Here is a 27,383-nt window from a genome sequence, read left to right on the forward strand (position 1 = left end):
TCTTCTTCCTCATGAATGTACACACTGCTCCCCACATTGACGGACAAACACAGAATTGTTGACATTGTTGCAGATTTATTAAAAAAGAAAAACTGAAATCTCACATGGTCCTAAGTATTCAGACCCATTGCTGTGACACTCATATATTTAACTCAGGTGCTTTCCATTTCTTCTGATCACTCTGGAGATGGTTCTACACCTTCATTTGAGTCCAGCTGTGTTTGATTATACTGATTGGACTTGATTAGGAAAGCCACACACCTGTCTATATAAGACCTTCCAGATCACAATGCATGTCAGAGCAAATGAGAATCATGAGGTCAAAGGAACTGCCTGAAGAGCTCAGAGACAGAATTGTGGCAAGGCACAAATCTGGCCAAGGTAACAAAAAGATTTCTGCTGCACTTAAGGTTCCTAAGAGCACAGTGGCCTCCATAATCCTCAAATGGAAGATGTTTGGGATGACCAGAACCCTTCCTAGAGCTGGCCGTCCGGCCAAACTGAGCTATCGGGGGAGAAGAGCCTTGGTGAGAGAGGTAAAGAAGAACCCAAAGATCACTGTGGCTGAGCTCCAGAGATGCAGTCAGGAGATGGGAGAAAGTTGTAGAAAGTCAACCATCACTGCAGCCCTCCACCAGTCGGGGCTTTATGGCAGAGTGGCCCGACGGAAGCCTCTCCTCAGTGTAAGACACATGAAAGCCCGCATGGAGTTTGCTAAAAAACACCTGAAGGACTCCAAGATGGTGAGAAATAAGATTCTCTGGTCTGATGAGACCAAAATAGAACTTTTTGGCCTTAATTCTAAGCGGTATGTGTGGAGAAAACCATTCACTGCTCATCACCTGTCCAATACAGTCCCAACAGTGAAGCATGGTGGTGGCAGCATCATGCTGTGGGGGTGTTTTTAAACTGCAGGGACAGGACGACTGGTTGCAATTGAGGGAAAGATGAATGCGGCCAAGTACAGGGATATCCTGGACAAAAACCTTCTCCAGAGTGCTCTGGACCTCAGACTGGGCCGAAGGTTTACCTTCCAACAAGACAATGACCCTAAGCACACAGCTAAAATAACGAAGGAGTGGCTTCACAACAACTCCGTGACTGTTCTTGAATGGCCCAGCCAGAGCCCTGACTTAAACCCAATTGAGCATCTCTGGAGAGACCTAAAAATGGCTGTCCACCAACGTTTACCATCCAACCTGACAGAACTGGAGAGGATCTGCAAGGAGGAATGGCAGAGGATCCCCAAATCCAGGTGTGAAAGACTTGTTGCATCTTTCCCAAAAAGACTCCTGGCTGTATTAGATCAAAAGGGGGCTTCTACTAAATACTGAGCAAAGGGTCTGAATACTTAGGACCATGTGATATTTCAGTTTTTCTTTTTTAATAAATCTGCAACAATGTCAACAATTCTGTGTTTTTCTGTCAGTATGGGGTGCTATGTGTACATTCATGAGGAAGAAGAATGAACTTAAATGATTTTAGCAAATGGCTGCAATATAACAAAGAGTGAAAAATTTAAGGGGGTCTGAATACTTTCCGTACCCACTGTATGTATATATATATATATATATATATATATATATATATATATATATATTGATGATAAACTGATGGGGGTTTCAACCATTCCCTACTTTATCTAAACAGAAAAAAAAAGTTTTGGCTTTACATATACTTTAATATTTGTTTCTCCAAGAAACACTAAATAGTGTCTACATGCTAAAATAATACTCAGTAGTATTATTAGTAATGGTAATTAAAACGTGTTCGCTGACTGGTGATGTGTTCAATAATGAGCAAGTGGCTAATGAGGACACATGATTTGTATTTTTCCTAAAAGTTTGGCTCATCGATTCTCAAATAATAAAGCACTGGCGTTAAATCAGCAATTTTTTTTTTTTTTTTACTGCGGCTAAACAAAATGCCAGAAAAGATAATAATTTCCCATGCCCAACTTGCCCTTTATAAACTTTGAAACAGATGCTTAATTATGCAGGTAGATTTCCCCAAACTTGCTGACCTTGTGCAAGTCAATGTAAAAAAAAAAAAAATAACAGGCAGGTTGCCAAAAAATTCTGAGAGATGATAGCCGTTTTGTGAGACATTTTATCCCTCAACTTTTTTTTTGTTGCTAGTTTTTCACGTTGGCTTATCTAGTCCAGCTCTGGATAATAAAGCTTCCAGCTGTCCTGCGTTTATGGAGACCGTCTTACTTTTTGCATAATTGAACTATGTGAAGGAGAGGAAAAATTTAATATGTTAACGTTTAACAGTCCTCAGACATGGTGGCTGCATTTATTTATTTATTTATTTTTTTTTGTCTTTATTTTTTCTATCAGTAACTCACTTCCTCTCCAAGGGTGATGATACTCGACCACTGTACTGCATCAATGGATGTGTATGGTGTCCTCCTAGGCTGCTTGGTCGAGATTTGGTCTACAGAAACCCCCCATCCCCACTTCTGGACTGCCCCATAGCAGGACGGCCCTCCTGTACAGAATATACACGTATATATACGTGATTCTGCTTTTCTGCCTACAGGGGGTGCCTGTGGGCCTCTTCTGCTGGTGATTATTCACAGCAGAAGCCAATCTTCGGGTGCGGGGCACTAGATGTCTGCCAGCACCCACCGATCGTCAGACAGAGACTCAGAATGGAGCTCTGCCTATGTAAACAAGGCAATTTCTATTCTGACGGGGGAAGGGATGAATTTTGTGTCCCTGCAAAACAGGGAATAAAATCCATGTCCTCCCCTAGTAAAAGCACCACACTCATTACACAAAAACACTGGTTAGGCTCAGTTAGCCCTTCGATCACCCTAGATCAGTGATGGCGAACCTTGGCACTCCAGATGTTTTGGAACTACATTTCCCATGATGCTCAACTACACTGCAGAGTGCTCAAGCAACATGGGAAATGTAGTTCCAAAACATCTGGAGTGCCAAGGTTCACCAACACTGACCTAGATGTTTAACCCCTTCCCTGACAGTGTCATTAGTTTAGTGAAAGTGCATATTTTTAGCACTGTTCATTAGTGTCGCTGGTTCCTGAAAAGTGTCAATTAGTGTCCCATTGTCCACCGCAATACCGCAGTCCTGCCACACCAGTCATATGATGACACTGTACTGCACTAACGACAGTACATAAATAAATAAAAAATATATATATTATTCAATGTTATAATTTTCCAAAAAATTGTGACAAAAAAATGAGAACTTTAAAAAGCTTACATGCCTCTCACTAAATGCCTCAGACTGTATACTTTCCCAAAAGGGGTAATTTGGGGGGTATTTGTACTGTCCTGCATAGTTTTGTCTAGAGCAGCCTTCGGAGGTCCCTCACTGGCACATCTAGCTCCTTCTCCCTTCTAAGTGCCTCCATAGCAAGCTGCTTCCTATGGGGGCATTGTGTGTGCATCTACTGACACCCACCTTTACAGGGTTTGATTGACAGCAGCATTGGTATATACCCCCATGACAGTACCCACCTTCCCTTGTTTTTTTTTTTTTTTTTTTTACAAACTAAATTAATTTGCCTGTAAGCCATAAAAATGGTCAGAATTTAATAACAAGATTTGTCACAAAAAGACTTGACAAGATGAAAATCCCTTGGCAAATCTAAATTTAGGCATTACTAACTGGCATCAGATACACAAGTGTTTTCTTAAATTATAAGAGTGATTTTATCAATGATGGCCTTGTTGATTTAATTTAGCGAATAATAGTTGTAGTTCTTGTAACAATCTTCAAACTGTACAGTCTGTGATGGTCCAGCCTAATGCATCAGTGGGCAGATCTTCACACGTTTGCCTGAATGTGCACACTTATCTACAATTAATTATCACATTCCGGAAATATTTGCTTGGAGACATATTCTTCTCTGTTAATATAAATAAAAGAAAACAATTAACATATCAATATAATTAAGCAGTAAGTCACATAAAATGGTGCTAATTAGTGGTGTTTAGCACTTAAAGTGTTACTAAACCCAGAACCTGCACTCACTCTGTCTGGACTGAATCAGTAAACAGAACATAGAAATACAATTAGTTTAGTAAATATAAACTGCTAAATACCTTATTTTTTAATCAGCAGTATATACAGTAGTAGTCTTGTGACTTCTATCGGTGTCTGGTTACAGCTTGCAGGAGGAGTTTTTATTCTACTCTCACTGTCCTATGAGGCCACAGGACCCCTTACATTCTGTCTGGACAGTTCTGATTGGCTCTGTGCTGAATAACATGCACCCCCCCCCCCCCCCCAGAAAAAAAAAAAAAAAAACTTTCTTGCAATACACACCAAACTGAGCATGTGCAGAGTGATTCCAAAAGCTCTGTGCTATCAGGAGATAGATTGGGGGCAGTGGAAGTAGGGGAGGATCAGAGAAGACAGGATCAAACAGGCTTTTTGCACAATGTGGAGGAGTAACCCCTTAGGTTCCACAGTGAATACAACAAGCATACTTTACTGCATATACATACTGATTTTACTAGCTAATTTGTGAAAGGTGAGTGACACCACACATCTCGGAGAAAGGTCAGAAAAAAAAAAGAATGGATTTCAAATACCTCTAGCCTGCAGCTAGAGGTATCACCCCGGTACCGGCGTCCATAGCCGACGGTCGGCTGACTTATGACAACTGATGCGGCTGAGAAGCTGCTTGGCTGTCATTACAAGGAGCAGGAGGGGACGTTCCCCCCCCTCCCGCCGCCTTCCGTGGCTCGCCTGGGTCTCCCGTCCCACCAGGAGACCCGGGCATCCTACCTGCACAGCCTCTGAAGACCCGATCAAAGCCGCATTCGGCTCTGATCGGGTCTCCATGTAAAAACCCGGAAGTGATACCATGACATCACTTCCGGGTACTCCGCGCCAAATTAAAAAAAATGACAGCATTCAAAACAGCCAAACTTGGCATTTTGAATAATTTTAAGTGCATAGGAGGGGGTTTGTGGGTCTTTTAGACCCCCAGATCCCTCCACAAGAGTACCTGTAAAAAATAAAAAAATTTAAATTAAAATGTCCGAAAATATCGGCAGATATCGGCCGATACCGATATGCGATGACCAAAATATTGGTAAAGGCAATAAAATAACGATATTGGGCGATCACTAGTTTATATGCAGAGCTCCTATTGAACTGTGCTGTTGATCAAACACATTTCCAAAAGGAATGCTGTGTGGAAGGGTTTGGGTTTTTTGACCCATACTGAGACCTACAGAAGTTGTTGTGTTGTATTGTGGAAAGTGAATAGAGCTTGTCAGAGATGGAGCACACAAAATAGGCATATATTTTTTGGACTGGTAGAGACTAGTAATTAGCACCGAGGTGCTTGATTTGAATTTCAGGCAGTACACTATCTTAATAGAGTATGCATGTTCTCCTTGTGTCCATGTAGGTTTTCTACAGGTACTTTGGTTTACTTCTACATTCCAAAGACATTCTGTAACGTTAATTGACTCCTCTCTCAATTGGCCCAAATATATATACAAATTGGCTATGCACATGTGTATGACATTCTGCATGTCAACCAATTAGGGAGACTTGAGGAAAGACCTGGCAATCTAAAAAAATTGCCAAAAAAGAAATTCTATGGAATGGCATTCATGCGTATCAAACATGGTACTGATAGAATTGCAGAGAGATGGAAACGACAACATAGATATATCCATACTGTATATATGGTTGCTTCGGAAACACCAAGCCGCCACATTCATGTGGCTTAGCAGTGGGTGTTCCCAGCCCATCTAACTACTGGCAAGAGGGTGAGTTAAAGGTTTGCTGCAGAACAACTGTTTCTGGTCACAGCCAAGACCTCCTAAGGCTTTGCCCTACGTTTAGAATCAATGATGCTTCTGGGGCAGACAAATCACTCTGAAGGATATGGGTCCCATAGGTAATTAGCTCTTCACCTTCAATTAATCACCTGCAGGACCCACTTAAGACACAAGTCAGTAATTAACAGGATGAGCTGGCAAACCTGCCCTACGGTGTTGAAGAGAAAAAAAATATAGGCTCTCTCAAGCAAATAATTATTTGTATTACTAAGGTGCATGGATCCATTCACAAGGTATAAAATACCTTGGGGGGTGTTTTGGAAGATTTAAAATGTCTTTATAATGTCAGGGAATGTCAGGCTGGACAGAGGAAATTACTAGCATGCACGAAAGGAGGGAATATGGGGCTTTGTTTGGTGCACTGTGGAGGTTTCTTGCATTCAGTGACATCAACCGTAAAATAAAATTACACTTGATGCAAGTAATAGCATGCAGTCAGAAGACATAAACAGAAAACAATAGTATAGCTGTGAAGCTAATGTTTTGCTAAAGAAAATAACCTGGCGGACCCCGTTTTGCTCAGTGGAGGATCAATCCGCCAATCCTCGCTGAGCAGGCAGATTGCAGGTCCTTCTTCGCTCTGTGTGCAGAGATAGACCTGTCAGATCCCCGCTCTCCCCTATGGGAGATCGGATGAGAACAGACTGCCTGTCGGTTTTCATCCGATCCGATCCTCCAGACGGATGGAAAATTGGTTTTCCATCCATGTGGATTTCACAGACAGGATCGGATCGGATAGCAGTTGGTCAGTGGATAGGTCACCGCTGACATCCACCACTCCATAGGGGTGCATGGAGCATCCAATCCGGTCCTCCTGAAAAACTGACAGGCGAACAGGATCGGAAAGCCCGTGTGAAAGGGGCCATAGTCCAGAGGTGATTGCTGATCCACAGTGTAGTCTTCAGAAAGGACCTGGCTATGCTGTTTGCCAGTGGTTGGGGGTGATAAGAACACACATTATAAACAGCACCAGCTATACCAGTTCATAAGTTAACAGTAAGTGGATTCAAACATGCTTGGGACAAACATAGATCTAAATTCAGATACAAAGTATAAAAAAAAATAAAAATACATGAGGCAGATACAATGGACCCTTTGATCTTTTCTTCTGCTGACACCCTTCTATTCTATTAGAGATTCAAATTTTAACAAATACTAATTCTTGACTGGCTCTCTTTAAAACAATGTACACTTTGCAAACAATTGGATTTGAATCTGCTTTATAAAGCCCCAGGGTAAGGATTAAAGTACTTCTAGAGGCAAACATTTTTTTGTCATTTTGTATAGAGTAAAGTAGGTTCATGGCCTGTCAATTGTTTTTCCCTCTGTGTCTTACTGGGGGGATTTACCTTTACTTCCTGTCCCATATCCAAAACAGGAAATGAGAGGAAATCCCTTCAACATAGGGCCTCTAGGTCATCAGAACTATTGTCCCCATTGGAAGATTTCCCCTCTATTACTTTTCTGGGGACAACCCCAAATTTCGGATTTTCTTTTACTTTCACTTTTAATAATAATTGCAAACATGAATAAAAGAGAGGCTGAATTTCCCTAATGGGGATCCAGACAGCAATAAACAACTACTAGCTGTTCTAATCTATCTCTTCTCTGTTTACAACTAAAAAAAAAAAAGAAAATCGTTGCCTTTAGTTATACTTTAAATTGCTTAATATCAGATAGCTAGTGAAAAACATTTTACATTTTACAGCTTTGAGTCATTTTTTTAAAGAATTGTACTAATTGAAACAGGGGAATATTTTGAGTGAAATATCACAGATTAGTCATTTGCAGCTAAAAGACAAGACTTAAAAAGAAAGATAAATATATACACTGAGTGAAGGTTATTGGTATAGAAAACAGAGTCAATGCGGTCCTTCTGGACCACAGTCTTCTGTGTTATTAAAAGGGGAAGTCATTGTATCTTCTCCATAAATACAGTAAATGAGTAGAAAAAAACTTGAATAACAAGGATACTAAGAAAGCTGAATACAGCAGAGAATAATGTCAGAAGAGCTCTCACTTTTGGAAAATAGTGTCTCTAGAGCAGCCCTTTCTAAACCTTAATACATTGAAGGAACCCTAAAGCCCCGTACAAACGCAATGATTATCGGCCGACCGGTCATCCGTCTTTTGTCCAGAGTTGTGTTTTGTTGGTTGGAATGTGCCTAGACTGCACACAAATTTTCTCGCCCGACAAAATTCTACTTCAGAAGTGATGTCATGTGTTGGTTTGCTTTCTTTGTGTTCTTTCTTCTCTGAGCATGCCCAGACTTGCTCATTAGATTTTTCCCTGTCGAAATCTGTACTGACTGCACGAAAATCGGCCGTGTTTTGACGGCGGACAAAAATTATATAGCCTGCACACCAGATTTTTTTAGTTCCGAAAAGTCGGAGTCGGTTGTCGGAAGCATCATTCTAACAAGCCGAAAATCGGCAGATCGGTCGGCGGACGAAAATTTCCTGCCAATTTTCGACGCTTGTGTACGAGGCTTAAGGCCCCTTTCACACGGGAGTCTCAGTCCTGTGAATTCTGCTTGCTCAGCGAGGGATTGCTCCACTGATCCCTACTGAGCAGGCGGATGACAGGTCCTGTCCGCTCCACTGTGCAGAGCGGACACGGACACAGTCCCACTGTCCTCTAAGGGGAAATCAGGTGGAAACTGACTACCTGTCCGTTTTCATGCAATCCTATCCAATCCACCAGACAGATGGAACATAAGACCACCATCCATCTCAGGCAGGATCAGATCGGATTTCCGCTGCTCCATAGGGGAGACTGGAGGGTCTGATCAGGTCCGCCTAAAAAACTGACAGGTGAACCAGATTGGAAAGCCCGTGTGAAAGGACCCTTATAATTATTTTCAGGTCTTAGGAAACTCTTTCTTTTAATAAAAAGAATAAAAATATAACATACCTAGAATACTTTACACCCAGGGCAGATCATTGTTTACCACCCCTAACCTATGTAACATAATAATTGTCACCAATATTCTTGAAATTAAATAAATGATAACACATAAGAAACACAAACAGTGAAATTTGTGGTGTCTCCTAACATTAGTGGTCGTTGTAAAAATGATCTCTAATATTGTTTTTTTGGTGGAAATTTGCCCCCTTGCTTTGGTGGTCAGTGTAGTCGTGGCTATGCATGATTGATTTATTTTCCAATCGATCTATGCCAATAGGAATAATCGATCTACAGTTGAAAACACATTCCATTGATATGCCATGGATGGGGATCTGGCTCAGTCTCTCAGCGTGCCACTGGGAGACTGAGCTAGCCTCTCCTGCCTCCATCACAGCTCGGCACTCCAGTGAGCTCTGGAGGGGCAGAGCAGTGAGCTGGTGACTGACAGAGGTTGCTTTAGGCTTCTTTCACACGGTCCGCCTCCGCAGGCGGATCCGTGTTGCTCAGCGGGGATCGATCCGCGATCCCCGCTGAGCCGGGCGGATGACAGCTCCGTCTCCGCTTGCAGAGCGGAGAGGGAGGTGTCTCAGCACCCGCTGCCCTCTATGGGGGATCGGAGGAGAGCGGACCGCTTGTCCGCTCTCATCAGATCCGCTCCGCTCCGATTACTGAACGGATGGAAAAATAGGGTTTCCATCCGTCCAGATTTCAGCACAGGATCGGAGGTGACCTCCGCTGACACCCGCTGCCCCATAGAGCTGCATGGAGGATCCGATCAGATCCGCCTAAAAAACTGACAGGCGGATCTGATCGGACCGCCCGTGTGAAAGAGCCCTTACTAAAACTGGAGAGTGCAAAATCTTCTCCAGCTGTGCCTGGTAGCTGAAGTGAACAGCTCCTGAGTTCAGCTTGTTCAATTAAACTTTGACAAAAAACCTGGAAGCTGATTGATTTCTTTGCAGAGCTGCACCAGGTTTTGCACATTTTCCATTTTTAGTAAATCAACCCCACAGCCACCACTCTCTGCAGTGCTCAGTGAAGACCAAGAACTGAGCACTCAGTGATCATGAAAATGCTGGGTTCTTGACCTTAGAGCCGGCAAAGAACAGCTACAGCATGGGTCCAATGCAGCAGCCATATAGGTGAGTTTCTTTTTTTTTTTTTTAAATCCTACACTTCTCCTTTAAAACAATCAAACAAAAAAAAAAACTATTCAAGCATGTGTTCCTAACTTGAGGAAATAACTTATGTTGCTCTTAGCCTCCTCCAGATCTCCTAATTTCATTTATTTATTTTATTTGCTGCCAACTTCCTGTTAGAGAGTGGCCATGTTCATTCTCCATGGTTCCACTGTATGTAGGAACAGAGTTGACCTCTTTTGCTTGCTTCTGAGATGGACTATGGACTATAGGATTTGTAGTGTTCTTATGACCCCAACTAACGTCCACTGCTTCTTCCATACAAGGGAAAAAAGGAGAGGTTCGGAAGCTTGTGGAGGAAGTTACAGGGGAGAAAAACACAATAAAAAAAAAAATGATTTATTAAAAAATAGATTGCATGACCTTTAAAGTGGTAGTAAACTCTGAATGTTTGTTCTAACCTACAGATAGGCCTTTAATAAAGCTTACCTGTAGGTTAATTAAATATCTTCTTAACGTACACGGTTTAGGAGATATTCTAGAGAGCAGCCGCCGCTGACGATGCCGGCTCAAGCGCTCTGAAGGAATGGCATACCCGTGCCGTTCCTTCAGAGCCCTGTGCTTTAAATAGTGATTCCCACACATGACATCATCATGGCTTGGCAATTCAAGTAGCATCAGCCTGGAAGGAACACTAGGTGAAGATTGAAGCCTCTGCTGAGGTGACAGCCTGCCGATGGAAGGCTTAGTTTCAAGGTAAGTCTTTCTTATGGGCTAGTATGCATCTAGCATGCAATAAATACAAGCATATTATGCCTTTATCTTGCAGGATTTGATTTTTTTATTTTGTTTTGTTCTCTGGGTAAACTTTACTACTGCTTAAAGAGGAAGTAAACCCTCCTCTGATACTTTTACCTATAGGTAAGCCTATGATAAGGCTTACCTATAGGTACTGTAAATATCTCCTAAACATGTACAGTTTAGGAGATATTTACCTTACATGCAGCCAGTGACGTCACTGGCGCATGCGCTCTGAAGAATAGCTTAGTCTTCCCAGACGTAGATAAATTATGCCACGGTGTATTCCTTTATGTCTTTCCGGCATGGACATAACTATTAAGCAAAGGAAGAAGAATATTATAGTGTGGGTGGATGAATCGTTGGTTTAAAAGCAGGATCTTCAATTTAAAACTGTTAACATTTTAAGCACGCTGTAAATTTCACCCCCTGTACTAATCTAACTAAATCCGGAGGTGAGAAAAATACACGCACATTCTAATGACTCTACTAGCTATGACAGCATACAACAAAAACAGTAACCTTTAGAATAAATCCTGCAAGTGCTTACACCTACATCACAAACAGCTGCATTTATTTTTCATGCCGCAAAAGACATTTGCAGTGACATATAGGCTAGGACAGAATGCCAGAAAGTGGGTTTTTAAAATGAATTTACTATTATATTCTTATTGATTTTACATTTTTCCACTACGACGCACAGCCCTTTGCAGAGAATCTTTAAAGAGTCAGCCTGCCTAAAGTGGGTGTTTTTGGTTATAGACCGACTGATAAATTGTACATTTTCACTGGCTTTCCTTTCTCTCCGCCGGAATACATCTCCTGCTGCTATGAACTATGGTGGCCTTTGTACATTTTCTCAGCTTCATAGTGAAAAACAAATATACTCATTGGCCAACAAGTTGGTGACACCTTATCATTACACCTACTATATGGCTAAACGTATGTGGATACCCCTCCAAATTATTTAGTTCTGGTGTTTCCAATTAAGGTACAGTAAGGTCTGGAGACTGGAGTTATAAAAGGGAAAGACTAGATACAGGACCGAGACAACTATGCAGGACCGACACGACTGGGTAAAAAGGGGTTTGACATAGGGGGAAGTTTTAGTGGATTAAACAGTATTAAAGTGATACTGGATTAATGGATTGGGCAGAAACATCTGGAGCTTCAGTGGTCGGGTACGTTGGATGACCTAGAGAGGCATTTAGTAGCGCAGAGGAGAGCTTGCATCGGGACAACTTTACACCCTCCCTCCCTTCGTGTTTCTGGTTGTTGTTTCTGGTGGTTGTTTGGGTCACAGGAGTGCAGAATGAACTGCACGCCTGTAATCCATAGGAGAAGTGTTGCCATACTTCTCCTTTTATCTTTTTTTTCTATTTTGCTTTCTCTTCCCCGCTCTCTTATTGTCCCTTCTCTTCCCTCTGTACATAAATTGCTAATCCTTCTATGCTCAACAGGAAATAAAAATTCATTAATATTGTTGTAAGTGTGAACACCATGATGATATAAATGTTATATTACACCTCGATCTGCTACTTAGTGGCAGTTGCAACATTCCTGCAGCTATGAACTCTGGTGGCCTTTTATACATTTTCTCTGCTACATGGTGAAAAACAAATACACTCTTTGCCCAACATCTTGGTGACACCAAATCATTACACCTACTATATGGCTAAACGTATGTGGATACTCAGCCAGTGCTGTATCTTGGCCTAGGCCAACAAGGCCCAGGCCTAGGGAGGCGCTTTGCAGGCGGGCAGCAAAAAAGCTGCACCCTGCTCAAAAAAAAAAACCAGCCTCCTCCTGTCTCCTGTACGAAAAGGGTCCCCACCGGCTTGCACTACAATTTTAGTATAGTGCCAGTCTTATGGGGCGAATTGGGCCAGAGGGCAGGGTCAAGGAGGTAAATCAGTCTGGCACCCCCATAAAGCGGTCACACTGCTACCTGCCAGTATGTTAACACCAGCGGGTGAGGACATTTGGACAGACCACAGGCCGCCGACCACACTTAATACAACTGGTCCGACGGCCGCCAATGCTATTAAGTGTGGCACTGCAGTCTAATTCTCCGCCTACCCTCCTCTGCCCCCAGGTATGGCAGGCATCGTGTCAATAATATAATTTAATTTCTTTAATCATCCTTGTCCTTGAGCGAGAATATTGAATTGCATCATATACAATTAAAACTTTTAATTGTATATGATGGCAATAATATTTTGGACCTGCTCACCTCATATGTCCTATCACAATATGGCACTGGATTAGTAAGATTACTCCAATCTTATAAGATATTTAGACTTGTGTTTTCTGCCACTGATTATTTCACTTATTTGTATAATGACTCCGGACTTCCTAGTCATTATAAAAATAAGTGAAATAATCCTATGATTACAATCAGTGGCAGCAAACACAAGTCCAAATATCTTAAAAGAAAGGAGTAATCTTACTAATCCAGTGACATAAGGCTGTACTAATGGTAACTGATAGGGCTGCACTGATGGCCACTGATGGGGCTGTACTGATAAGGCAGGACTGATATACTGCACTGAAGGGCAATGATATGCTGCACCGATGGGAACTGATATGCTGCACTGATGGGCACTAATAGGCTGCACTGATGGGCACTGATATGCGCACTGATGAGGCGGCAATGCTGGGTACTGATAAACTGCACTGATGGGCACTAATGAGGCTGCACTGATAAAGCAGCACTGATATGCTGCACTGATGGGCACCGATGAGGCTGCACTGATGGGCACAAGGCAGCACTGATAAGCTTCACTGATGGGGCTGCACTAATATGCTGCCCTGATGGGCACTGATATGTTACACTGATGGGAAATAATAGGCTGCACTGATTGCGACTGATGAGGCTGCGCTGATGGCCACTGATGAGGCAGCACTGATAAGCTGCACTGATGGGGCAGCACTGATGGGCACTGATATGATGCACTGATAGACTGCACTAATGGGCACTGATAGGCTGCACTGGTGGCCACTGATGGGGCTGCACTGATGAGGCCACACTGATTTGCTGCGCTGATGGGCAGTAATGAGGCGGCACTGAGAGGCTGCACTGATGAGGCTGAACTTATGGGAACTGATAATGCTATGCTGATGGGCACTGATAGACTGTGGTTGTGGTCTGTGGTTTACAGATGACAGGGCGGATCATAAACAGGAAGGGGTGTGGTCTTTACAGGAAGGGGTGGGTCATATTTAAATTCGGGGATGCACAAGTTTAGTCAGGCTTAGGGCAGCACAAAACCTAAATACACCACTGGATACCCCTCCAAATTATTTAGTTCTGGTGTTTCCAATTAAGGAACAGTTAGGTCTGGAGTAAGAGAAGGGAAAGCCTAGATACAAGGCCGACATGACTGGGTAAAAAGGAATTTGGCATAGGAGTAGATTTTAGTGGATTTAAAGTAAACAGTATTAAAGTGATACTTACTGGATTGGTGGATTGGGCAAAAGCAGGTGAAGCTTCAGTGGTCGGAGACATAGGATTGTCTAGAGAAGCCTTCAGTAGAGTAGAGCTTGCATCAGGACAACCTCCCATCCTCCCTCCCTTCTGGTGGTTGTTTAGGTGACAAGAGTGCAGAATGAACTGCATGCCTGTGATCCATAGGAGAAGTATGACCAAAAAAGCTTTGGCCATACTTCTCCTTTTAACTATCTTTGTTTCATTTTACTTCTTCCTATTTTCCTTTCTCTTCCCCACTTTCCTATTGTTCCTTCTCTTCTATCTGTACATAAATTGCTAATCCTTCTCTGCTCAACAGGAAACAAAAAATCATTAATCTTGTTGTAAGTGTGAACACCATGATGATATAAAAATGATATTACACCTTGATCTGCTTTAGCTACTTAGAGACAGTCACAACATTACAGGAAGATTACAGGAAGATTAGTGTTCTAATGTGTGTTTTATGTTTAATAAAGAAAATGTTATTTTAGCTTTTACTATTAAGGCTAATGTACGTTTTTGCTTGGGGGGTGGTAGTTACGCTTATTTTTTACTGTTCCCAACTGCTCCCCCTTAAAGTGGTAGTAAACCATAGTTAAAGAAAAAAAAATCTGCTGCAAGCCAATGTCATAATGTTCTGGTATGCATCTCACCTTAAGCCCCGGAAGATTTTACCCCCTTCCTGACCAGGGCCTATTTTGCGATTCGGCACTGTGTGACTTTAACGGACAATTGCGCGGTCGTGCGACGCTGTACCCAAATGAAATTGACGTCCTTTCTATCCCACAAATATAGCTTTCTTTTGGTGGTATTTGATCACCTGTGCGATTTTTTGATCATGCGATATGAACAAAAAAAGAGCATCAATTTTGCAAAAATAACAATATTTTTCACATTTTTTCACATGAAATTCCCTCCCAAAAAAATGTAAAAATCAAAATTTTTTAACATTTTAGGCCAATTTTTTTTCTGCTACATATGTTTGGTAAAAAAAATCGCAATAAGCGTATTTTGATTGGTTTGCGCAAAAGTTATTGCGTTTCCTAAACTAAGGGAAAGATTTTTGTCATTTTTATTTTTTATTTTTTTAACGAGTAATGGCGGCGATCTGTTTTTTTTTTTTTTTTTTTTTTTTGCGGGACTTCGACATTGCGGCGGACAGATCGGACCCTTGACTGACATTTTTGACACTTTTGGGGGTACCAGTGACATTACTACAGTAATCAGTGCTATACATATGCACTGTTACTGTAAAAATGACACTGGTAGGGAAGGGGTTAACTTTATAGGAGAAGGAGGGGTTAAGTGTGTCCCTAGGGGCGTGATTCTAACTGTCCAGGGATGTGGCTGCTTGTGTAACTACAGAGATATACGATCCTGTATAGTAGGACCATATAATCTCTGCTCTTACACAGGGGAGAATGACAGGCGGCTTTATTTACATTAGCCGCCTGCCTTTCTCCCGCTGTAACCGACGATCGCGAGTGACCGGCAGACATCGGGTCCGGCGGTCACACGCGCGGGGATTACAGTGAGCGAACGGGGGCGGGAGCGCGCCTCCGGCGGCGCGCGCTCGCCCCCTATTGGCTCGCAGGCAAGTGACGTACCCATACATCACTTTGCCTGCACGGGGCTGACCACCGCAGTATATGTACTTGCGGTGGTCGGCAAGTGGTTAAAAGGAAGCCCTCCAGCACTGTACTGTTACCACTGAGAGGGCTTCTATCTCCACCTGGTCTTCCTTCCAGGTTTGCGTGCTTCGGCTACATAAGTGGCCGGGGGTGCGATGACGTCACTCCCACGTGTTAATGGCAAGGGCTCTGAAGGTCCGGCACGGTATGCCGAGCCTTCAGAGCGCATGCACTGGTGACGTCACTGGCTGCATGCACTCTGAATGTCTCCTAAACAGTGCAAGTTTAGGAGATAGTCACAGTACCTACAGCTAAGCCTTGTTAGAGGCTTACCTGTAGGTAACAGATGGAAAAGTGGATTTACCACTACTTTTAAAGTGTTACTAAATCCACATCATAAAAAAACTAACAATAAATGGTGTATCACATGCTGTTCATACTCACTCTGAGATTCGTTTTCTGTATTCTGCAAAAAAACTTGTTAATCCTGCAACTCTCTATCTCCACCTTCTGTTCATGTCCCCAATTCAGCTAGGGATTTTGCATCTGTAGTGGCAACTCTGCACATGCTCAGTTTTCAGTGCATTTCTATGCTGAGCATTTCCACCCTATCACATCTGAGCAGCCTATGTGACTATAGAGTCACAAATGTGGGCGTATACACAGTAGTAAATGACAGCCCATTCCCTCTCTCCTCCTCCATGCCCACTAATCAGCTAAACACAATAGAGGTGGGATATTACATGTAGATTAATGGTGGCATCACCTCCCTGTTATTCTAAGACACAGACTGGAGGGGTGTGACACAGCCTGTGACTTGCAGAAATCCACCCACATCATGTTATTTCCACAAAATAATAAAGATTTTATTTAAAATATATATTTGTATGACAATTTAACCACTTGCCGACCGCCGCACGACTATCTACGTCGGCGGTCAGCCCCTCACAGGCAAAGTGACGTAGGGCTACGTCACTAGCTTGTGAGGGTCTAGGGAGCGAGCGTGCGCCCCCGGAGGCGCGCTCCCGCTCCCGCGTGGTCACGGACCCCCCCGCGCCCGGGACCCGATGTCCGCCGGTCACTCTGCGATCGGCGGGGGAGAGGAAGAAAGTCAGGCGGCTTGTGTAAACAAGCTGCCTGTCATTCTCCCCTGTGTATGAAGGATGATCATACGGTTCTACTATGTAGAACCGTTGATCACTCTTCATACATCTGAAGCCACAGCCAATCACAGTAGAAAGCACGCCCCTAGGGACACACATAGACCCTCCCTTTCAAAAAAAAGTTAACCCCTTCACTGCCAGTGTATTTTTACAGTAACAGTGCATATGTATAGCACTGATAACTGTAGAAATGTCACTGGTAGCCCCAAAAGTGGCAAAAATGTCAGTCAAGGGTCCGATCTGTCCGCAGCAATGTCGCAGTACCGCAAAAAAATTGCAGATCGCCGCCATTACGCGTTAAAAAAAAAACAACAAAAATGACAAAAATCTTTCCCTTTGTTAGTAAACGCGATAACTTTTGCGCAAACCAATCAAAATACGCTTTTTGCGATTTTTTTTACCAAACATAGGTAGCATAAAACAAATTGGCCGAAAATGTTAAAAAATTTTGATTTTTACATTTTTTTGGGGGGGAATTTCATATAAAAATATGTGAAAAATATTGCTATTTTTGCAAAATTTACGCTCTTTTTTTGTCTATAGCGCGTGATCAAAAAATCGCACAGGTGATCAAATACCACCAAAAGAAAGCTCTGTTTGTGGGGAAAAAAAGAACGCCAAATTCGTTTAGATACAGCGTCGCACGACCGCGCAATTGTCCGTTAAAGTCACGCAGTGCCACTTTATAACTCTTCCTGAATTCCAGAGACTGACCACTACATCCTAGATGCTAGCTAAATTCTACCGGACGTGGGATGCTTCGGACATCTTCTCCCGTCGGCCACTGATTACACTTAGTTGATCGAGTCCCTCTCACGAATACCACGGGCCTCATGCCCCCCATCTGTTTATTTCTCTCCTTATTCTCCCTTTACTCTCTTTCTTCCTGTCTAACGTCCTCTCCTCATGTCTTTCCCTCGACCCTCCTACCCCCTCCTTCCTCTCCCTCCCGCCCCCCCCCCCCCCACACCCGAATGCTCCTCTGCTCCCCCCAAGCCGCAGACCCGACTCCGCCCACGGGCCGGAACACTCACCTCCACTGACCCCTTATGTGGGTTTCTTCGGAATTACCCACCCCGAGACGGCATATATGCTTTTGATGGGTGCCCCCTATGCCCGGATACAGCATGTTCCCCCTTGGGGGTGTCCGGACATGTGGGGGCAACCACCACTGCCCTTGGAGGAGCCTTATCCGTCGCACGCCCAGTCATGGTGGAGGTCGCCATGGGTTTTTCTTCTGTTGTTGTTTTTGTTTATGTGTTATCCCCATGGCCCGGCACCAAGAGTATGGGGACCAAGATTGTCCTCACTTTACTGACCGGTCTATATTGCCTGACTTGTGCTGATCTTGTACATTCCTGTACTTCACTGTATGATTATGACGAGGTCTGTTTACTCGACCTTATTCACGGTGCATACTGTTGCTGTTTACCTTGCTTTTCTTTTTGATGCACTATGTATTGCTTAAAAAGGATGTTCACTTGTCATGTCATACCATTTTACCTCAATAAAATGTTTTAAAAAAAAAAAAAAAATCACGCAGTGCCGAATCGCAAAATACCCCCTGGTCAGGAAGGGGGTAAAATCTTCCGGGGCTTAAGTGGTTAAAACTGTTTGTTGATATTATTTTTACTCTGTATTCCAATGGCTGTTTTTTTTTTTTTTTGAAAATTTGACCAACAGCAGAGGACTAGAAGCTCCTCCTGCTTGTGTTTCTCTGCAGACGGGCTGGGAAAGACATCTATAAATTGATTAGGAAAAAGGTACTTAGATGCTTTTGTTTATTAAAATAATTGCAGAGCCATCATCCACATACAGAAATAGAAGGGGCAATGTACATGAAAGTTAATGTGTGTTTAGCATCACTTTAGGAACCTGGCTGGTGATACATTGTGTAACAAAATAAATGTATAGCCTTTCTGTAATGTTAAAATTGCCACTAAGTAGGTAAGGCAGGTGGAGATGTGGTCCTTTATCTTTAACTTCCCTGTCGCTTTGTTGTCTTGTATGAATATTTCTTGCTCTGTGTAAATTCTGTTTTGTCGTAAAAGTTAAATTCCTCATCTAATCAGTAACTTGAATTTGTTTCCCCTGCAGAGCTGCAGACCTGTGATCCTGTGACGCAGTTTGTTTGTGAAAATGGACGATGCGTCAGCCACAAATGGCGATGTGACTCAGGCGAGTATTGTACTTGGTGTGTGTCTCCATTTACTCCAGATGTGGGTAATACCATATAGCAATTTCCCATTCTATTTCAAGAATACTGCAGCACTTAATTATCACCATATAGCCTTGCTGTATATAATATACACTGTGCTCATTGTGTTAAAATATGTGTTTTAGTGTTACTGATGATGATGAAAATGCAAGCATGTCTGTGCTGCTTCAACTTCAGGTGACAGCCAGAAATAAAAAAAAAAAAAAAAATATATATATATATATATATATATATATATATATATATATATATATATATATATATATATATGTGCATCTCATTAAATTAGAACATCTTCAAAAAGCAAATTTATTTCAGTAATTCAATTAAAAAAGTGAATACTCAATGTATAAGCCGACCCAAATATAAGCCGAGGCACCTAATTTTACCACAAAAAAATGGGAAAACATATTGACGCGAGTATAAGCCTAGGCTGGGAAATGCAGCAGCTACTGGACCCAACTGGACCACCACGAGACCCAAAACAGGGGCTGCAGACATGGTGCAGGGGCATCGGACATGGTACAGGAGATGCAGGGCTGTGGGTATGGTACAGGAGATGGTTCAGGCATGGTACAGGAGATGGTTCAGGCATGGTACAGGAGATGGTACAGGCATGGTACAGGAGATGGTACAGGCATGGCACAGGAGATGGTACAGGCAAGGCACAGGAGATGGTTCCGGCATGGCACAGGAGATGGTTCCGGCATGGTACAGGAGATGGTTCAGAAGATGGTTCAGGCATGGTACAGGCATGGCACAGGAGATGGTACAGGCAAGGCACAGGAGATGGTTCCGGCATGGTACAGGAGATGGTTCCGGCATGGTACAGGAGATGGTTCAGGCATGGTACAGGCATGGCACAGGAGATGGTACAGGCATGGCACAGATGGTACAGGCATGGCGCAGCACTTCATCTCCTAAGGAAATGCAGGGGCTGCGGAGGAGTCTCACTTACCTTTCCGCCTTATATTTAAAAATGGCGCTGCCCAGCGCCAACACGTCACTGTGCATACGACGTCTGCCCGGGAATAGCTGAACGTGTACGGGCTTTCCGAGCAGCGGCAGCGCAAGCGCACTGACCGGGGAGAAGGTAAGTGAGACCGTGACTCGAGTATAAGCCGAAGGGGACTTTTTTAGCATAAAAAAACATGCTGAAAAAGTTGGCTTATACTCGAGTATATATGATTGATGTATTACACACAGAGTGTTATATTTAAAGCATTTCTTACTTTAATTTTTAGGAGTGAAAACCCAAAATTTAGTATCTCAGAAAATTTGAATATTACATAAGACCATTAAAAAAAAAAAAAAAAAGCATTTTTAAAAGAGAAATGTTGGCTTACTGAAAAGTATGTCCATGTACAGTATTGTATGCACTCAATACTTGGTCGGGGCTCCTTTTGCATGAATTACTGCATCGATGCGGCGTGGCATGGAGGCGATCAGCCTGTGGCACTGCTGAGGTGTTATAGAAGCCCAGGTTGCTTTGATAGCGGCCTTCAGGTCATCTGCATGGTTGGGTCTGGTGTCTCTCATCTTCCTCTTGACAATACCCCACAAATTCTCTAAAGGGTTTAGGTCAGATGAGTTTTCTGGCTAATCAAGCACAGTGATACCATGATGATGAAAGTAGGTATACCAACCAGCCTGCAACAAACCAAATTGACCGTGTCTAAGAGTTCACAGTTCATGACTCCAAACATGCTTGGGACAAACATAAATCTATACTTAGACAATAATGTAAAAAAAAAAAAAAAAAAAAGCGGGCAGACTTGATGGACTACTTCTGTCTGTTTCCTGCCATGTTTCTATGTTTCATGTTAAAAACAGGGGTTTAGTTTGCACACATATGCAAATATGTGTAAGCTGCAGAGGCCAAGTCACAGCACCCCAGTGTACTGCAATCCTAATTCTATAAATTTTGAGAGTCTCCTGAGTTGGAGCACATATTTAATATGTTATAGGTATGTTATAGGTTGGGGTGGTTGCTATTTGTTTGTACTGTTGGTGAATTGGTAAGGGGACGCACTGGATACCTTCGCTACCATTGTACTATTGCTGGGTGTCCAATGCATCCCTATACCTTTAGGAAGGGGTGGGCTCCCTCCGGGCATACCTGCCCTCATTCTATCCGATATTATATGTGTGCTCCAACTTTGGAGACTCTCTAAAATTATAGAGTTAGGACTGCAGTACCCTGGGGTGCCCTGGCGTGGCCTCTGCTGCTTACACATATATTTGCAAATGTGTGCAAACTAAACCCCTATTTTTAACATGAACTGTGAGACAGGACAATTTGGTTTGTTGCAGGCTAGCTGGTAAGTGAGTTTGGAATTTTTTGTAGTAGCTTCCATCTTGAGCCCAGGGGAGACATTACTTGCACAACCTCCTAGGGTCTGAGCCCAGGAGAAAAAGTCAAATATTTAACACCTCATCAGTACACATCGCCTTCCCTCCATATATTTATTATTGGTTGGATTGGTAAATATTAATAACATTTCAGGGTCTAGTTATATATAAAAAATCACCATGCAGATGCCTCAGAATTGGCACAGCCATGGAAAAAAATTCCCATAATTTGTCTAATATATGTAGGTCATATGATTGTCAGCTCCGCTTACTGGGCATTATGTGGTATTTTCCTGAAATACTGAACTCAAGGAAATGCTGCATTATGGCCACCCAATGGAGCTAGCATTCACAGGAAATACACATATTGCACACACTACGTGGATTATTCGCATCAACTGTGCGAAGGCTGAGGCTTTCATGCAGCAACATTTTTGAATATAGAACAAAGTGTTACTTCTTAAGCACAGTCTGCTGGAACATATTTACCAACATCTGGTGGAAGAAATCACACCAACAAAATAAAAACAGCAAGGCTGACTGCAGCTATAATAAAAAAAAATAACTAGAAAAATGTATGGCATTTGGAAAAAGTAAAACCAGGTGGTTAGACCATGGTTTTGCCTCCTTCAAATCCCCCCCCCCCCCCACAACCACCCACCTGAACACTAACATACAGCCGCCCATGGCTGTACTCATGCCGCAGGCATTATTCTGTGCTTTGCGTCCAGGGCAAACCTAAAATAGCATCTCACTTTCTGCTGGTGCTGCTGCTGCCAAACATGACCAGTACAGTTCTATGAGGCTACGCCACAGAGATTGTGGTGTGGTAGTGCGGCAATTATAGGGTTAAAGCGGTGAGGCGGTGACCTATTGCCTCCTCACCCCCTGTCAAATGACCTCTGAAAAGCAATCCACTGCATTTATTGTAGCTCTTCAGTGGGCTCATGTGAACAAACCCTAGAGAATATCTTTCATGCAAGGGCACAGCACCTACCACAGGTAATCCAATTGGGGAATCATTTTATTACACATCATAATCAATAGAAAATCTCTTGTTTTCAGATGATGACTGTGGAGATGGCAGCGATGAATCGGGATGTTCGGTTTCGTGTTCGGATAAGCAGTTTCGGTGTTCCAGTGATCGTTGTATCCCTGCGCACTGGGTGTGTGATGGAGACAATGACTGTGAAGACTCTAGTGATGAGACCCATGCCAACTGCTCCAAAACAGGTTTGTGTTACTATTGTAAATGTTAGATATATAAACTAATCCCATCTTTGAATGTCTAAGGCTCAGGGCTGGCCCAAGACATTGTGCTGCATGGGTCCAAGAATGAAATTCTGCCCCTCCTCGTCAAGAAAAAAAAAATCGCGCCCACCAAAAGGCTCCCACATCCATTAATTTATATAAATATAACATTTAGAAAATAATATATATACTGTTATCTTCTTCCATAACACCGGACTGATCCACCAAACACCCACTCTCTGTCCTGGTCCTCCTGTCACTCCTGTATCTGTTGCAACCTCCACCCTAGAAGATCCAGCCTGCCCTGCGTGAGATGGAGAGTGCTGATGTCTGACGTCCACGATCAAGCAAAGGGATGTTTTCACATCAGTTTGCACTACGGCGGCAGTATGAGATGGGGAAATGCCACCTGTAAGGCATTGCAAACTGATGACACATAAAACTGCTGGAAAAAACGTATTAGGTGTCAATTTGCCGCCCCTTTCAAAGTTCTGCCTGGGTCCAATGGGTCCTCATTGCCTACAATTGCGGAGGCGGCCCATTGAGTCCTGGGATTGATGACACTTATATCCCAGAAGCCAACGAGCAATTGGATATGATACATGGCGAGGCACAGCAGAAGTGCACCTGTCTAATACCAAAAAAAAAAAGTTATAAGCTTTGAAAAAAATAAACATTCCACTGATTAATGGCAATGTGATCAGCAATGTGGGGGGAGGCGAACTTTAAAAATTGGGTGGAACTCCACTTTATTTTCCTTGCACATAATTGAATATTCCTTGCATGTTTTTTTTTTTTTTTTTTTACTTTGTTTCACCTTACTTACTAAGATAAGTGGAAATTTACTTTGCAAGATCATATACTCTACACCTTTAGTGACATGGGTCACTTTGTATAGGGGAAGGACTCTTGGGACATATAGTTCTAGGTAAAGACATTAAAGACAGGTGGGGGCTGTCAGCACTTTTGAAGCTTTTAGTTGTTTTTAAACAGAGCTGAACACCAGGATTTTGAATTCCAATACGCTATTCACAGCATAGCAGTAAATTAATAAAGTGACTTTATGTATATATTTATACATTTACTTTAAAGGTAGATGAGATTCCCATTCCCATGTGGCTCCCAAGCTCCTGGCTAGAGAACACTGTTGTAAGGCATTCTACAAAAGTCTATATTATACACAGCTTTATGCCCCTCAAGCTCTGAAAAGCTAAAATTGAGGATTTTAGTGTTTATCGCAAGTAAAAAGTTTAATTTCACGGATTTAAATGTTATTACTTTGTATGGTCCATTTTTTTGTGTGAACAGAAGTTGGGGTATTTCTTGAAGTCTGACACACATTAAATTTTAGAGGACACAGTTTGCTGAGTGACAGAGCTCCATAGCCCCGTACCGAATGCAAAAGCCGACATTAATATTGTGTTTATACGAGTGTAAAATACTATTGAAAGCAACTGCTTTTTTATGCCTTTTCATAAATCTTTCTCCTTTATACTATGCGAAGGCTGAAGGTAAAAATTGCTTTCTGTGCAGTCTTTTTTATGATCTCATTTAACATGCCAAGATTTTTCCTTGAATATTTAATGTATACCAATAGCAGAAAACACTTGTAGTTACCTAAACAATTAAAGTTGCAACTTGGACTCCCTCCTTCCCTCGACTTTTTTTTGGATCTAACGCTCTCTGTCTTCAATTATTGACTCCTCCTGACTCCTAGTGGGAACTCCCCTCCTCCTAGACTAACCCTGCACATGCTTGTCGTATACATTTTACCTTCTTTCTATCATACAACCAGTGGCGGCCGGTGCTCCATGAGCCGGGGGCGGAGGGTGGCAGATGGATCACCCTCCCCCCGGACCACACCAGCCTGCACACCATACCCTCCCCCCGGTCACCGGCTCACTCACCCTAAACATGTGGAGGGCAGGCAGGCAGCAGCAGCTCCCTCCTTCTCCTCCTCCTTGGCCATAGACATGGCTTCTCCTTTCGGCCAATTGGAAAATGGGTCTCAGGACCCACTTCCTGATTGGCCAGGAGGAGGATCCGTGTGACAATTGCGAATATGGGTGGGCTCAGGACGCAGTGCTCTGCTGCTCTAATCACGTGCTTCAAAAAAAAAAAAAAAGACATTGGAATCCATGTGTCTGGCGCCCTGCATGTAGATTAGGGGGCCGGACGCATGGACGGGGGGGCGGAGTCCCTGCTCTCCCAATGGACGGGCCGCCACTGCATACAACACTAGCATTTCCTTTTAAAAACCTGATACATTGGGAAATAACTCTCCTGTGTCCAACTCCCTAATCCACTAATGACAAGACTACCAGGTGGTGAGGAATCTTGGCTAGTTGAAAGCAATGGTTACAGCTTATGGCTATCATGTTGTAGAACAAGCACGTCAAGCTTAAAGGGTTAAATGCTTGGGCGTTTGGGCTGTCAACCGCCCCTGAGTAGCCTTAATAACAGTAAAACCCATGAAGACCCATGCAAGGACAGGGAGAGCATGCAAGCTCCATTCAGATAGTGTCCTGGTTGGGATCACAATCTGAGGACCCCAGTGCTGTAAGGGCTACCCACTAAGCCACTGGACTTAAAGGGTAAGTTCACTTTTTTTAAGAAAAATTAAAAGGTGAACTAACTCCAAATATCCTGGCCAAATCCCCAGACCTCGCTTTACATAGAGCCTGTTGTGATACCCCACCACAATACACAAGTATCCATAATAATATTCACTATGGCAAGCTCTCATTGGTTAGCGCAACCATGTGATTGGGTTGACCCATGAGAAGCATATCTGAAGAGCATCCCAGGTGAAAGAAGCACTTCTTATTTGTCAGAAAGGTCATGCGGTTGCATTAACCAATGAGTGACTCCTGGCCACACCTCCAGACCCCACTGCGCATAGTGGTCATGATGCCCTGTGCTACTAGTATGTCGGTTTGTAAACTGTATATCACAATACCTAGCCCAGGAGTGAGTATCCAACATAATGCTCCCAATTGCAAATGCTTATTGGTCAGCGCAACCTTTTGGGACACTCTACTGGAAGAAGAAGCCTCAGATGTGCTTCTCATGGGTCAGCACAATTACTTCACTTTATGCTACCTTCTTTGCATTATTTCACTGTACGCCACCTTCTTTGGATCATTTCACTGTACACCACCTTATTTAAATCAATTCACTGCCCCTTGTCCCTTACCTTCTTTAGAACATCTCTATGCCCTCCCCCACCTTCTTTAGATTGTTTCACTGCACTCCACCTTCTTTAAATCAGTTCACTGCAACCCTCCTACCTTCTTTAGATCGAATTATTGCCCCTCCCCCAGACCTTCTTTATCTAAGTTTACTGCCTCTACCTTCTTTAGCTCATGTCCCCCATATTCTTTAAAAAAGTTTGCTGACCCCCCCACCACCACCATCATCTTCTTTATCTATATACAGCACTCACTATAAATAAACAAAATGCACTCTTGATGTCCCAGTCCAAAAAGTGTCCTTCCAAAGGATTTATAGCATTCCCAAGTCCAAAATTGGTCAAGCAACTCCAGTGATGTCCCCTCTGATGAAGCTTCTTTGAGATGTTTCCCTCCTGTCTGTGAGAAATATCGAAAGACAAAGGGGCAAGATTATATAAACTTCAATTGCTTCCACATCCAAACAAAACACAAATCTCCTCAAAAAAATTAAAAATAGTGTAACATCGGTTTAAGATTTTTTTTAAAAATGTGCAAAGTGCCAATCCTCTCACATATTATCACATGCTTAAGTTCCCAAAAAGTGAAATATTATTTCAAGCCACCTGCTATAGATAAAGACATACCATGCACCTTACCAGAGTGTTACAAGTAAACAATGTAATTATTACTCTTTCCGATCCTCCACCCTCCAGGGTAAGGACTCACTCATGCAAGATAATACAACAGGGCCCAAAGTGCAGCAGCAAAAAGTTTAATGTTCACAATCTACTTACAAACAATCACTGTAAAAAAAAAACGCCTAAAAATCACAGTTAAAATGGCCGCCACAGCACTTCCTGTGCTTGATAAGTTTATTTCCGGTGTCACAAGTCACTTCCGATGCATTTCAACCAATGGACTTTTTTCTTTATCTAGGTTCACTCCCCCACCTTCTTTAGATGGTTTGATTGCCCAGAACCTTCTTCAGCACAAATTCGCTGCCCGCTGCCTTCTTTGCCCAAAATTTACTGCCTGGCACCTACCACTTTCACACTGCTCCCTGCCCACCCAACCACCCTCACCTAAAAGATTAGTGTCAAACAATGACATACAAACCGCACTATGTTGTCGTCCCATTCTTCTTTGAATGCTGCCCCAACATACATCCCCATTCACCTACACACCACAATGGATCTGCATTTATAGTATTACATCTCATTGTGGAGAAATGAATGAGAATGCAGATCGAGTAATTTAACTTAAAAAAAAATACCATTACAAATAGTAGAGGTGGGAAGCTGGTATAGACCTAGCTATAAGAACCAATGGAGATATCATCCCCAACTTATAAATATACCAATTTACAGACAAAACAAAGGGGACTTAAACTATATCATTTGAGAGTTTACAGACACCATATTAATCATTTTTATTCAAAGAGT

At 42.8% G+C, this 27,383-nt stretch overlaps 1 protein-coding gene across 6 annotated transcripts in view; it reads left to right on the top strand.

Moving 5' to 3' along the window:
- Nucleotides 1-27,383, top strand: part of LRP1B (LDL receptor related protein 1B) — a 2,177,452-nt gene that overhangs the window by 1,246,566 nt on the left and 903,503 nt on the right. For all 6 annotated transcript variants that reach the window (XM_082262163.1, XM_082262161.1, XM_082262165.1 and 3 more), the window contains exons 19-20: nucleotides 19,045-19,125; nucleotides 22,583-22,750. In XM_082262163.1, the coding sequence (XP_082118289.1) occupies nucleotides 19,045-19,125; nucleotides 22,583-22,750 (249 nt within the window). The remainder of the gene's footprint in view (nucleotides 1-19,044; nucleotides 19,126-22,582; nucleotides 22,751-27,383) is intronic.

The sequence above is a fragment of the Pelophylax lessonae genome, assembly GCF_965119305.1.
Source record: "Pelophylax lessonae genome assembly, chromosome: 6".
NCBI lineage: Eukaryota > Metazoa > Chordata > Amphibia > Anura > Ranidae > Pelophylax > Pelophylax lessonae.